We start from the raw sequence: 14,676 nt of genomic DNA, 5'->3' as shown, positions 1-14,676 counted from the left end.
TTTAAATTGTTCCACATCAACTGGGCATGGTGATAATCATCATCAGTGATTCCAGATGCTCTGATTTTGCTGTAAAACTCTTGTTTTGGTGGCAGAGAACACTCATCAAATTTAGAAAAATCTGAAACATAGTCATATGGATATACACCCTTCCGCCTAATTAATTTCAGGTCCTGATTTGGAAACAAAGCACATGTGATTTTGAATTGATCATCAGATAATTGAGTGGCCAGTGTAGCCAGGCTAGCGGACAGAATTCTGTAGGAATCAAGAAATCTTAAGTGAATAGAAACACCATTAACTTCAATTTTCTTGCTAATAGCTATATATTTCTCATCATTTTCTGCTAAAATATTTAAATTCTGCTTGTCAAACCCCTCGTACCTGATCAAATGATGAAAATCATAATTAGATGCACCATGGCAAAATATAGGGACAAATTTTGGTCTCTGGATCTTAATATTACAGCTATTACACAGGGCCATTAAGAATTTACCATCTGTATGAGAATGGTGATGTACCTTGATATTTGTATCTGATAATTCAGAATCACATACCGGGCATTTTTCTGCATTGTTGAAATCTTCAATCTGATCCTCTGTTAAAGGCAACATAGGTTTTGATTTTAATGAGACATTAGATGCTATGTTATGGCACTCATTTTCTATTCTATGTGCAAATTCTTTGATGGCATCTGCTCCCATGTATAAATATTCTTCACTAACAACACCATCCTGTACAATCACATAATAAAAACTAGAAGGTTCATGTAACTGGTATGATGTAATTGAAGATTCATCAGGATCTGGACTGCAGAATGCAAGGGGTTTGAGGTTTGATTCAAAATCACAAACTATATATGCTGGGTGTTCCAACAAGGCTTCAAATTTTTTGAATTTGGCATTTTCACTTGGATTAGGCATCACCATATGAACAGGTTTATGGTTGCCACAGTATTTCAGATGCTCAATTAACTTGTTTTTAGCAATTTCTGTATTCACTTCAGTTAAACATCTTTGGCACAACTTGAATATTCTATTAAATTTGTCTAGTTGTGTTCTAACTAAAGCTTCAAGACTGTGTATCAGAGTGTAATGGTGTGTGTCATCCCCTTCAATTAAGAGCAGATCAATCGGAACAGCAGAATCATCATCAAGTGTACTGATTCTGAGAGGTGCTATCAAGCAATTGCCACGGCCAGTAGAACAAATAAATACATTAATAGATAATTGTTTACCATTGATATCCCTGGCCTTTTTTTTTTCAAATTTATCAATATTCTGAACTGACATTGGATATTTTAAGCCCTCCATTGCTTCATCAAAATCATGTTCATGCTGTTTATAATAACTTATTCTCTCTGGATTATTTAAAACTGGATACAAAGCAGCTAAAATACACCACAGAAAACATTTCTCATCATTATTTTCTATGTTAACCACGGCTTTTTTGTTTTTGATATTGTCAGGTAAAGACACATATGTGGAACCTTGTAATGGGCTGAATTCAGAAATATTAATATATAACTTGTGTGGAGTTCCGCATAGGCTCCATCCTGACTCTTTTGCAGCAAATTCAGAGTGTTTAATATTCAATTGATCTATCAAACTGCTTATTATTTTGTCTAAATTTGCATTTGAATAAACAGCTACAGTTTCTGTTATGTGGGGCTGTGTAAATTTTGTGCCATTTGGTTTCTTATATTGTGTAAACAATTTGAGGGACAGCTTATAAGAGCCATTTTGTGCATTTAGAATTGCCTGCACATCAGGATTTATACTGTTCAAAAAATTCTTAATACCACATTTTTGCTCTGATACAAACCGGTAATCCCTAAGTTGGCCAGCAAAACTGCTATGGATGGGTTCATAGCGTGGCTGCTTTGCTGCTCTAGCATTAACAGGTGTTTCATGCTTCCTTTTCAGACCAGATATAGATGGTTGTGGGGGCAATGTTGATGACTGTGCAGAACAAGTATCTATATGTTTATATGTGAAGTATTCCATGCTATATTTTCTATGGCATTTAGGGCATATTTTTGTGGGTGTTCTGCATTTTTCTGGATCACAATTCTTTTGGTGCCTAGCCCAATTGGGACTGGATATATTCTTATTGCATTGATTACAATATTTTTGATTTGGCATTTTTGTTGTTGGTTTATTATATAAAATTTCTTGGGATTCAAATCAAAATTCTATGCTTAATAAAAAATATCAGTTGGGTTCAGCAGTGTGCTTTGTATATTTAGTGTGTGTGTGTTAATATTTTTGGCTTTGGTATTTATATAAAATTTCTTGGGGTTCAAATCAAAACTCTATACTTAATAAACCTATGACAGGTTGTAAAGCTGATAGCCTACATGCACAAAGGTAGAATAAGTACAGAAGCACTGCCCTAGCACAAATGCATGTCTACACAGGCATGTCCTGGAAAAACAATAACCTAACACCATGTGTCATGTATAACAAACTGGGGCAGATATAAACCTTTTGTTCAATATATTACAAATATGTTTGATATGAATAATAAAAAATTCTGTATATTAAATCAAATAGATTTGTAATTCAATTTATATAAATTTGCAATATTTTTGTGTTTAAAAAAATATGAGGAGCACTGCAACAACATACCCTTACTCTTCAACAACTCTCACAATACTGGCTGATATGCAATGCAAAATCTCTTTATATAGCCTAAGCACGGACCGCATTGAAAACATCTGAAACAATAAGCCAATCAGAATATAACACATCATCACATTATGTCATAACCAACCAATCAGAAAACAACACATGCCTAATAATTTATTGCATAATATTGGGTAATAATTTGTTGCACAACATGATTCAATAGAAATAAACCAGAAATAAGCCACAAGTGGACCGGAAGTGGACCGGAAGTGAAGCGGAAGTGGACCGAAAATGACCGGAAGGTGGACCGGAAATGGACCGGAAGTGACTGGAAATGACCGGAAGTGACCGGAAATGGGCCGGAAGTGGACCGGAAGTGGACCGGAAGTAAATATGTGTGGGTGTGGGTGGGTGTATGTGGGTGGGTGTGGGTGTATGTGGGTGGCTCTTTGGCCTAGTTTTAAGTGTAGTAAAAAAAATATCAAGAGGGGCATATTTTTAACAAGCTTATGGACAACAATCTCACAGATGTAGCTTTTGTAAGTGTAGGCAAATCAATTTGAGGGGGCTCATCATTTCACGGGAAATTCCCGAGGGCATTTTTACAAAAATCGTGGATTAGACAGAGTACCACACTTGAGCAATAAGCTCATATGCACATCTTGAGTTTGTTTTAAGTGTAGCCAAATCTGCCTGAGGGGGGCTCATCATTTATCGCCCCAGTATTATTGTATTTTACACTACTACTACTCGTTCTGGGATTTACATATTATTAATATTAATTTATAACAAACATAAATATAAATTCGAATTTCAACCAATGTGAAGGGTTCGACGTTATACATGAAATGTTTGAGAAAATTCAACCACCATGTCACCACGAACAGTGGCAAACAACTTTTTAAACTTGTGCGAGATTTAGCATAAGGGGTGGGGAGGGGGTCAATGTATGTAGATAAATCACTGACCATGCAGCCCAAAAATAAGCACAACGGGAAATAGCCTTCATCTTGCAAGGCTTACACTGTTGGAAAGATCAAACTCCACCACTGATTCATTATGCGCAAATTAATTAATACTGTAGTATTATTATGTGAATAGGTAAAAAGATGGTATCAGAATATAGATGTACCAATAAGCATTCATTATCTAATTTATGTGTAGTTAAGACTGCCAAAATTTGAATAAACACAGCAGTACAGCTAAGAAAATGAATGTCAACCTGGGACTCTTCACGTACATGTAGTAGCACATTGCTTAACCACTCTGCTACGCACCCACGCTAGTTGGCGAAAAGCTGTTGGAGTAGCTATTAGATGTGACCACCAATGTTACAGCTAGAGCTAAATTCACAATTGTAGTTCCAGCATTTTGAGCCAAAGTTTCAGAAAAAAATCAACTCTCTGATACATCTCCACCCTCCTCCCCTCCTGTCCCCTCCTGATCCAACAATCAGCAACATAGTCACTTACTGACAAAGGTTGTCACACTGTGTACAGCTTAGTGTTTATTGTTTACATTCAGTTCAGAAGTATTCGAATAGCACTGTGTTCCGAAAATTAACAACATTTTTAAATTTCCTTTAATTTTCTTATACCAGTACCATTGAACAGTCATGATAATTCTAAGTTTCGAAAATAATGATACGTATTAGGAATTATTATTATAATAAAGAACATGTCTAAATGCGAGTTAACCAAAAACATCTCAAACTTACTGTTTCCACTACAAACCCATTCATTTATGTAAAGACAAAATCGAAATGTTCTACAAATTTGAAAAATTGTGGATGTTATTTTCGTAGCTTTTTATAGGTTCACATTTAAATATTTCATAGCTCAAGGGGGAAAGCATGGTTCCATAGCCCCTCCCCTGGATACGAGCCTGTTCAAGAATGTTTTGTTTCAATGAAATTGTTATGCAAGAGCATTTTAAAGGGTTTCCATTGCTTACACCATTCAGAGAATCTGTTTATGTCACTTTGTAGAATTTGCATGTCTGATGGCTGTTTTATTTCTCTCATAATCTTGCAATCATTGGTGAACATTAGAATTGTGCTTGAGATGGGGAAATTAAAGAGGTCTGCGAGATTATCCAGGTAAAATACAAATAATAGAGGGCCAAGAACGCTTCCTTGCAGCATACCAGATATAACAGGAAGTCAATTAGAATGAGTTCCAAGAAGTATAATGCATTGTTGTCTACTTCTTAGATAGTCTTTCACTAATTTTAATGTTTCCAGTGATGTTAAATCTGTTAGCTAATTTATGCATTAGATAATGGTGATCCACTGAATCAAAAGTTTTGCACAGATCACAGTACACATCCAAATGATTACGATTAGTAAGGGCTAGGGAGATTGAATTTTCACGATGTGCGAAATCACGAAATGTGAAAAAAAAGATGCAATTTTGAACATTCTGCATGTAACTACATCCCCAATGATGAAATATGCATGAGTTTTATTCACGAAGTAATGCGAAATGTGTGCTTTTCCACGAAATGAATGCTTTTTCGTGAAATAACCATGAAATATCATCAAATTAAGTAGAAAACATGCAAAAACCAGCAATCGAGGTTGTGTGCAAACTGTCAATTTGTAATGAAACGTTTGCCTAAAGTTTCCTACCACTTGCAGCTGAAGAACGTTTTATCTTCGATCACATCAGGAAGATGCTGCAAATTTGGATTTCCCATGCACATAATATCAGTTCGAAAACTTCGCTCCCTGTCAAGCTGCATTCCTTTCTTCCCCCGAATGTCTACTAAACTTCCAGTTTCATTGAACTTGCTAGCTGTACCAGCGATAAGATTAGTCTGTTCCTGCACATCAAGATAAGAATGTTTGTCTCGCTCTCGCTCGGAGAATGAATCACACCCCCAATAGTCCAAAACGTAAACAAACCTTGGGACTTCCAGTTTCACGCAGGTCTCCCTTATCGCACAACGTAAGGACAACATTGCATTCTGACGTCACTGAAGAATACTTTTACTTTTAGGCTAAATGCCTAAGTTGTTAGGTTTAGTTCCCTTAGCATAAATAATACATTTACAGTGTATTTATGCTAAAAGAAGCAATCCTAACAATGTAGGCATTTCTCGTCAGACGTCAGAACGCAAGATTGTCCACACGTTGTGCGAAAAGGGAGACCCGTCCCACACCTTTTTTTTATATATATATATATATAGGTCAGCAGCTGAGCAGACAGCACCTGCAAACTGGCATCGCTGGGGCAGTTCACTTTCCCCCTGAAAACGAAGTAGGGTTTTACCTTTTGTATTGGAAGTCTATGCAAACAACTTTCTTATGAATCACAAATATTTCTTCCACTCACAGGTGAATGTGGAAGAGTGAGTAAAAATATATATATGCACAGCGAGACTTAGAACTGTGGTTAAGTGAAATTCTTCTCTTTTTTTCAGTGCAATTACCAGTGGTGGCGATTCGGGTGGGAGGGTGCAGGGTCCCCACTTTCTTTGCCCCTGCACTGTGGCCTCTAAATACTAAGCCTTGTCTAGCAAGAAAAGTAAACTATCCTTGCCCCACCCAATCACTGCTACTGGCAATTACAGTTGAAATCTAAGTACTTGTGTATGTGTACAGTATATAAAAATGAAGTAGTTTATCAATTTATAGCTCTTTTGTATGTTGTTTCCTCTCATGATGGAAAAGTGTGTGCCAATTTTTTTTTTTTCCCCACCGCTGTTATATACCGCTGATCTAACATTTTATTTACCGCTCTCCTCAGCGTTTATTTACCATAAATTTATCTCCCCAGTAATGGCGTTTATGGCATATGATTGCATAGAAGACAGATTGGTAAGGCATGGAGAATTTGGAAGAAAGCAGTGTTGTGCTGGGTTAATGTAAGGAGATGTGAGTTTCAGAAGTCTTTTTTTTTTAGATTTTTTTCACAGACAATAGCAAGTGTGGACAGGAGAGAAATTGGCCTGTAACATGTAGTATCGTTCATATTGCCAGATTTAAAAATAGGAATGATATTTGCTTTCTTCCATTGAGTGGGATAGCAGCCTTCACAGAAACACATATAACTTTTCAAAACATTTGCTAAAGCACATCTACTTTAAGTGATAGAAGCCCAAGCAATAGTGTGCAACTGTATTTCAAAAAAGTAAAATATAAATCTGGAACTAATAAAGATTTATTTTCTTCAAGTTCATTATACATGGCATTCATTCAACTTTCAAGATAATACACATAACATACAAACATTTCAAACACACAAACAGGACATTCACAGGTCGTTGTATAAAACCTCATAAAGGACTTCCATCAAAAAGGATAAAGAGTACCAAACATTTCATGTTCATGTTCTAAATCCATGATAGTGCTAATTTTGTGATTTTCTTATTCTCATCACAAAAATAATGTTATGAATACACAGTTTAACACAAATAAATAGCCTACATGTAGGAACAATGATTTTTTTGCAATCCACTTCCTTGGTTTGCATTATAGAATGACTTGAGATTAGCGTTTACTGACAACGTAAACTGAAACATTACATAAATTTCACCAAAGAGTGTTGCATATGTCCTTGAACCTAGTGATAAAAAGTAGATATTTGTTCAATTAGACTTCTATAGTTAGAGAGCTAGCTACACTGCTACAATCACAGGCCAGTCTTATTAACACACTTAACAGTTCTCACTTGACAATGATTCTTCTATTCTCAATTGGCAAGAATGGGTCCTCTTCACTGAATATGCATGAACTTCATTTTCACTCTGCTTATATTATTTACATTTTACAGAAAATATATATTGTTCTTGAGAAAGTATAGTATCGAGCAAATTCTCCACATATGTTGTAAAAATATTGTTTATAAAATCCTTGTAAATTTCTTTTGTACTTGTTCTGAAATTGATCTCTGAAAAATAAGTCTCCCTCTTCAGATTTTAGAGAGGCAAAACTGAAAACATGATTGTTTCTTAAGTACAAGTCAATAAATAAAACTTATGCACAAACATTAATAAGCCTGTGTCGTTATTATGAAATACATTAAAATGTCTCTGCTTATTTATCTTTTACCTTGTCTTTGTGTTCTGTACAATATCACTAATACAAACATACAAAAATAATTTCTTATCTGTTATCTCTTGTGTTGCAGAACATTTGTACCACACCAATTAGCAAGAATGTATTGTTGGGTGGACGGACAATGAGTGAGTACAGTACTAGCTTACTAGCTTAAGTCAGCAACCAGAAGTGGCTATCGATTGTCAAAGCAACTAGATCAATTTTTCAGTGTTCATTGCTGATGTAATTTGTTCATATGTAGCATGTGCCTTATATTCCTGTTCTTACCTTCTGCAGCAGTAAAAGTTTTCCACACTTAAAAAATACGGTGTAAATTAAACACTAAAATCTGTATTCTTTTGAAGTCTTTTCCTTATCATAGGCCTTGTTAGATACATGATATGTTAAAATATTGGTTTTATTTATCCTGCGTGCTTATATTATATTGTGGAAAAACTTCTGCCACAGTTAAGAACATGGTGATTATATTCAATAGATTGGTTGCAAACTTCCACAGTTCTTTCATTGTCATAACGAATCCATTACACCACCTGTCAGCTTTGCAGCATATAGATTTAGGACCTGCAAAATAAAGTCTGAAGATAGTTTTGTGTATTTACATACAAACATCATCAAAAGAAACAAAATATATATAATTTTTGTGCAATTTCATCATTGTCCAAACTTTAAATGTTAATAGCTAGATTTTTGTCCATATCAATCTAAATTTTAATGTTTGAATATAGAACATAAAGTTTTTATTACAGTGGATTGATGGAGCATTATATATTTCAATTGTGTAAATAACATGACAATTATTCTAAAGTAAAATTAATGTTTGTTCACCATAGATCCATAGCTATGCATACCAGTGAAGTTATAATTAATTTACAAATGTTCTTCCAAAAATGGAGATAGAGGAAATATATAATTTTAGGTGGTCTACAACATGTAGTTACACACATGATGCATTGTAATCTGTGGTTTCATTGTATGAAAGGATGTTGACCATGGTGAAATTGTTTACAAGGAATACAGAAAAACACTACCTTTGCTTTCTGAATGCATTATCAACTGCATTTTTTTTAGCTGTCCTTTAGGCAACTTACCGAAAAACATCTGTTTCCCAGCATGACTCATTTGGTCAGGACTACATGCTTCAAGTTGGAACTTTAAGAAAACAAGGGTGTACCTGGGAACCACAGGTTGCAGCCCCACTACCCAGGTGTAGGCTGTGACAGGGCCAATTAGCCGAAAACATAAAAATTTCGAGAAACGGAAGAAGCAAGCCAGACTGAAAATTGGATACAACGTGGGCTACGAATATGGACATTGAATATTGGAACACTGACAGGAAGGACTGAAGAAATTATAGATCTAATGGAGAGAAGAGGAATTGACATTCTTGGAATGAGGGAAACGAAATGGAAAGGAAGAGGAGAAATGAAATTGAGGAGAAAGTATAAACTGTACTGGACAGGTACTGAAGAGGGCAGGAGAAGTGGGGTTGGATTTGTGGTCAGAAGTGGAATAAGTGAGGAAGTAGAGAGGGTAAATGACAGAATAATAAAACTAAAAATGAATGTAAGAGGGATAGTAATAAAAATAATTCAAGTGTATGCCCCACAAACAGGATGTACAAGGGAGGAGAAAGAAGAATTTGAAGAAGACTTGAAAGAACATGTAAGATAGGAATGGCAAATTGTGATGGGTTATTTTTAAATCACAAGTGGGGAGAGACAGGAAAGGGTATATGGAAGTACTTGGAGCAGATGGATAGGGACAGAGGAATGAGGAGGAGAAGAGGAAGGAGGCTACTGGACTTTTGTATGAGAAATGGACTATTAGTAGGTAAAAGCTGGTTTAAGAAGAAATATGACAGCCATAAAATCACAAGATACAGTTGGAATAATGAACAAAAGTCTGTAATAGATTATATATTGTTAAACAAGGAAGTAAAGAAGAAAAATGAACAACATTAATGTAATACCCAGTGAGAACTTAAAACGGTGACTGACCACTGTAGTAGGAGATGTGAGGAGGTGGAAAATAAAAAATAGAAAGGACGAACAAGAGAGAAGTATAAGAGTGTGGAAATTGATGGATAAGATGATAAAAGAGAAATATCAAGAAATATTGCAAACAAAAGAGCCAAGAGATGAACCGAAAGGAGCATAAACAGAATAGATAAAATTTAAAACAGAATTAGTAGAGGCAGCCAAAAAGGTATGTGGAAGGACAAGCAAGAAAAGAAAGGAGAAAGAAACACCATGGTGGAATGAAAGAACTAGAGAGGCAGTGAAAAACAAAAATGATACATTTAGAAAATGGTTTAAATGTAAATCACAAAATGCCTGAAAAGAGTAGAAAAGAAGAAAGAGGCAAGAACAGTAGTAAAGGAGGAAAGAAGAAAGTGGATGGAAGAGTGGACCAAAGTGCTAGAAGAAGATGTAGATGAGAACAAGAAAGTATTGTATGGATTAGTGACAGAGAGGAGAAGAGAAAAAGGAGACAGTTGTAAGCTAAGGGTTGAAAGTGGAAACATTGTAGAAGAGGATGAAGAAATAACGAAAATATGGATATATATAAGGTTTTTAAGTTTGCTTAAACCTTTAGATAATGCAGATGAGTCAAAACGAAAGAAGACGAAGACACTGCTAGCAGAAAATAATATTTCTCTTCGTACACATGTATATGAGTATGGATGATTACCAATTACATTTCTATTGAAAGAAAATTATAATTGTTATAATTCCTACAGATAAGCTTTAAAACAATAATTTTTGAGTTTTGCAAGTTGCAATTCTCATAATGAAATTTGATTTGATTTGATTTTGATTTATTTGTTGTTTTAAGTCCACTTTATGCACAGTAAGGTTAATCGGGACTGGACCTATAGTTTAAAGTGGGATCCAAACCATGTAACGACCCTGCGTGGTCGCCATTCACTTATTATTAGACCTTGCGTGGTCGCTATATTCTTTTTAATTCGGATAAAAGAGTTAAGCAGAATGTCCCTGCGAGGCGTACACTTTTAGTTTAAATGTATTCTGTAAACGTTAACGGATCCACCTCTATGTTTATTAGCTTCACTTATTATTAGATCCTGAGTGGTCGCTGTATTCTGTAAACGTTATCAATTATTGTCATTTACACTGTTCAACTCTTTGTTTAGAATTGCAGAGTCCTGCGTGGCTCATTATTAATTGTATTGTCTGAATGCACACAGTTTTAGTTTATTATGACACGTGAATCTAGTGATTTTCCCAATAGTGATTTCTCAATGTCAAACGTTGATAATTCTCAGTACGGAGTTTGCAATATGTAAACAAATGAGTTAGCAATGCCTACATGTAGTTAAAATTTTCACCGCCCAAGAAGACTAGAAGCCATCCCAGAAGGAAGGAAGGAGGAAGAAGAAAGAAGAAGAAGAGCCTAGCAGCAAATGACCTACCTGGTCTGCTCACTTCGACTGATAGGTGTTCAGGTTCTACCTGCCCGGCTTGACTGGGAGTAAAACTGGGATCAGGGCATAGATTTTATAAAAAATAATACATTGGGCTGTTGTTTCAAGGAGGTTGGAACTGCTCTAGACTGCATAGAACAGCTGGAACTAGAAATATCCAGCACTTAAAGTGAGCATATCCTAAACCCATTGGCCTTGTTTTCTACTTCTCCACATCAAAATCTGTATGTGTGTGTGTGTGAGAGAGGAGCTAGCACTATTACTGAATTACCTACAAGCATACCTGTTTAACACCTTACCTGATAAATGAAGTAATATTGGTCTCGAGTCTGCACTGCTCCAGCACGATCCCTCCTCAGCCTATACACGCAGCGTGGGATGTCTACCATGCGAGTGTGCTCGAACTCTCGGATGCAGATGTCACAAGCTAGAACTGTTCCTGTTCGTCCGGTTCCAGGACTGGAAATATAATTCATAAATGAGAACAGTGCATATTAGGGCTGCCATACAAAATATTTAATTCCTTTCTCAAAATTATATTTTGCACTACACAGAAATATTTCTTGCTTATTTCATCTCCTTCCCGCTCCCTTGTACATTTCACATAATTGTAAGGTGTTCAAGAAAAGGCACATAAGTTACAAACTTTGATTTTCGGTTGCTTTGATCCAAGTCACTCAGTGAATTAAAGACAACATTATCAGCATAATTTTATGTTGAGCATACATAAAGATTCTAAACAGTGATGATCCAACATGTATATCATATCTATAATGTTCACTATTAAAAGAATAAACATAAGAAAACTGTTTGATGTTATTTGTGAAAATTACAATGGAACCTGGGGTCTGTGACTGATTAAAGAACTTGAATGTGGCAAAACTTATAATCTTGGAAAATTTTATAACATTGTTTCCATGGGGTTAAAAAGGCAAAATATATATAGAGCAAGAAAATATAGCATCCAGTAAAACACACACACATACATATACCTAGTGGATGAAACGAAAAGAAGGCCGGAAGGGCTAAATAACAAATGAGAACGAAATGGGAAACACTCATCAGAAATTGGAAAAGCATAAATTTTTGCGACTCTGGGCCACAACTTCATATGTAGATAAAAGATAGAAGAAACTGTAGTCCATGTTGGACCTGCAAGGTTACCAGGTTCAAGTAAAGATAAATTTGGTACAGAAAAACATGGTACCTTCACCAGGCTTGTTGAAATTTGGGAACAGTAGAGGTGTGAGAAGGGGGAGGCTTGGGAACAAGAATAGGGGGGGGGGGTAGAATTTGGTTTTGATAGTTAATGTGTGCCCTCGTTCAGGCCTAGGGTGTGTGGATACACTCCTGGCTGATGCGTATTCCTTTTTGTACTGACGTGTTAGTGGATTGGTGTAAATGGTGGATGATAGCTGCCGAGAAGCAGTCATTGAAAGGTGTACTGTGACTCTTGGTACAGACGATAATAGTGAATGCCAGGTTTTGGGTGGAGGAACGGTGGTTGTTGATCAAGTTGAGGACTCCAAGTAAAAGCCACCACAGATGTTGCAGATGAGGATGTAGATGAGGTTTGCGGTGTGGCAGGTTCCTTTTGGGTAGAGGGTTCATTTGCCTGTGGCAATGTGAATCTGGAGAGCAGGGGAGGTGATGAGAATTGAACAGGTCTGCACCTTGGGCAGTTGCATTTTTGAGGAGGAGGGGGTTGTATTTGTTGTGGGGTGAAGAAATTTTGTGGACCAGGAGCTTGTCTGGAAAGCTGTTGGGATCACTGAACATTGAGGAGGAGGGATCATAGGGTGTGTTCGATATTTCTTGGGTGAGGGTGGTATTGGGAGACAAGGGCAGGGTTTTGGTGTCAGGGTTGTTGAATTGTACACAGCAGTGCAGGATATTTGTGGCAGGAGATTGTAGTTCATTTGAGAAGTGAGTGAAATGTTGAGGTGTTGTACTCTGAAGGCCAGGAAGAATGAAACTACTTTCTGTTGGTGTAATAATAGAACACGTACAGTTTATTCCGAGAAATTTTATTGTGCTTCTCACTCGGACGAACACAAGTGCTACAAAAAAAATATTCGAGAACCAAAACAGTAGAACATCGATAGTGCAGCTTTGCACAGACTACAACCTATGTAGTATATTAACTCTTGATCTCTCGTTTATACACTTTATATGTTTATTGATTTGATTTGATTTGAATTTAAAATTTTGGGTGCGTCAGCACTAGAGCTATTTTGCACCCATCTCACTATACGGAGGCCAGCCCCTTATCTTTACACATAACAACTCTAACGTTGCTTAATTAAAATCATAAAATATTAAAATATTCTGACTTTCGTTAAAAGCTGAGGCTGCAAAGAACACTCAGCACAAATAAGGACAAAACACAGGACAACACAAACAAAATTATACTGGTCATGGGGCCAGTCGCCAGAGCCTCGTTAGTCTTTAGTCCAGGGTGTACTAACATGGAAGTGAGGTTGACAGTTGGGTGTACTACGTGGAAAATCACCCCTTACACCCCTATATGTTTATTGACAAAAACACCTTACATATAACCCCCCTTTTTTTTCAATTAATAATAAAGTGTGTATCATCATAATTACTCACTCATCATATTCATTAAGTTACAATTCCTTCTTAACTTTATACCTGTTTGTGGTTTTGTTAATGTATCTGCAATCATGTCGTCTGAAGCACAGTACTTAAATGTTACTTCACCTTTATAATACAGATCACGAACAAAATGATATTTTACATCAATATGTTTAGTTCTTAAACTAACCCTTTCATTTTTAATTAGTTTAATACAACTTTGATTATCTTCATTTATGATAATTGGATAATCACATTTTTTATCCATATCATTTAACACATATTTTATCCATTTTGCTTCCTTACATGCTTCTGCAATTGCCACATACTCAGCTTCAGTGGAAGATAATGAAACATAAGATTGTTTTCTACAAGCCCAGCTTATCATACCTCCCTTATACATAAATACATAACCACTGTTTGATTTTCTAGTTGACACATCCCCAGCCCAATCAGCATCTGCGTAACCTAACAAATAATCATTTTCAAATTCAAATTTGTTTCCTAATTTTAACTTATATGATTGAGTTCCCTTTAAATAACGAAAAATTCTTTTAACTTCAATCCAATCAGCTTTAGTAGGACAACTGACCTTCTGACTCAAAATTGACACACTTGCCGATATGTCTGGTCTAGTATTTATACTTATGTACAATAATGCTCCAATAGCTTGTCTGTATTGCTCATTACTTGGTAATGGTTCAGAAGTTTCTGCATATTTAATGTATCCAGGATCCATTGGAATTTTTGATGACTTTGCATCTTCCAATCCAAATTGTTTGATTAACTTTGCTATGTAATTACTTTGATGAAGAGCAAAAATTCCATCCTTACTTCTCTCAACTTGAATTCCCAGATAACAATTAATATCACCAAGACAATTAATCTGAAATTTCTTTGACATTAACATTGCTACATCATTAATTAAATCAACATTTGTACAT

The 14,676-nt window shown here is 35.9% G+C and overlaps 1 protein-coding gene across 1 annotated transcript in view; it reads right to left on the bottom strand.

Moving 5' to 3' along the window:
- Positions 1–8,106: 8,106 nt before the first annotated feature.
- Positions 8,107–14,676, bottom strand: part of LOC145982836 (uncharacterized) — a 104,242-nt gene continuing 97,672 nt past the window's right edge. Inside the window, exons 12-13 of the mRNA XM_083116199.1 lie at positions 11,437–11,596; positions 8,107–8,253 (exon numbers count right to left, since the gene is read on the bottom strand). Coding sequence (XP_082972325.1) covers positions 8,200–8,253; positions 11,437–11,596 — 214 coding nt within the window. The 3' untranslated portion in view covers positions 8,107–8,199. The remainder of the gene's footprint in view (positions 8,254–11,436; positions 11,597–14,676) is intronic.

Source organism: Lepisma saccharinum, unplaced genomic scaffold, assembly GCF_977018435.1.
Source record: "Lepisma saccharinum unplaced genomic scaffold, izLepSacc3.1 HAP1_SCAFFOLD_446, whole genome shotgun sequence".
Taxonomy (NCBI): domain Eukaryota; kingdom Metazoa; phylum Arthropoda; class Insecta; order Zygentoma; family Lepismatidae; genus Lepisma; species Lepisma saccharinum.
This window is presented reverse-complemented; position numbering and strand designations above follow the sequence as displayed.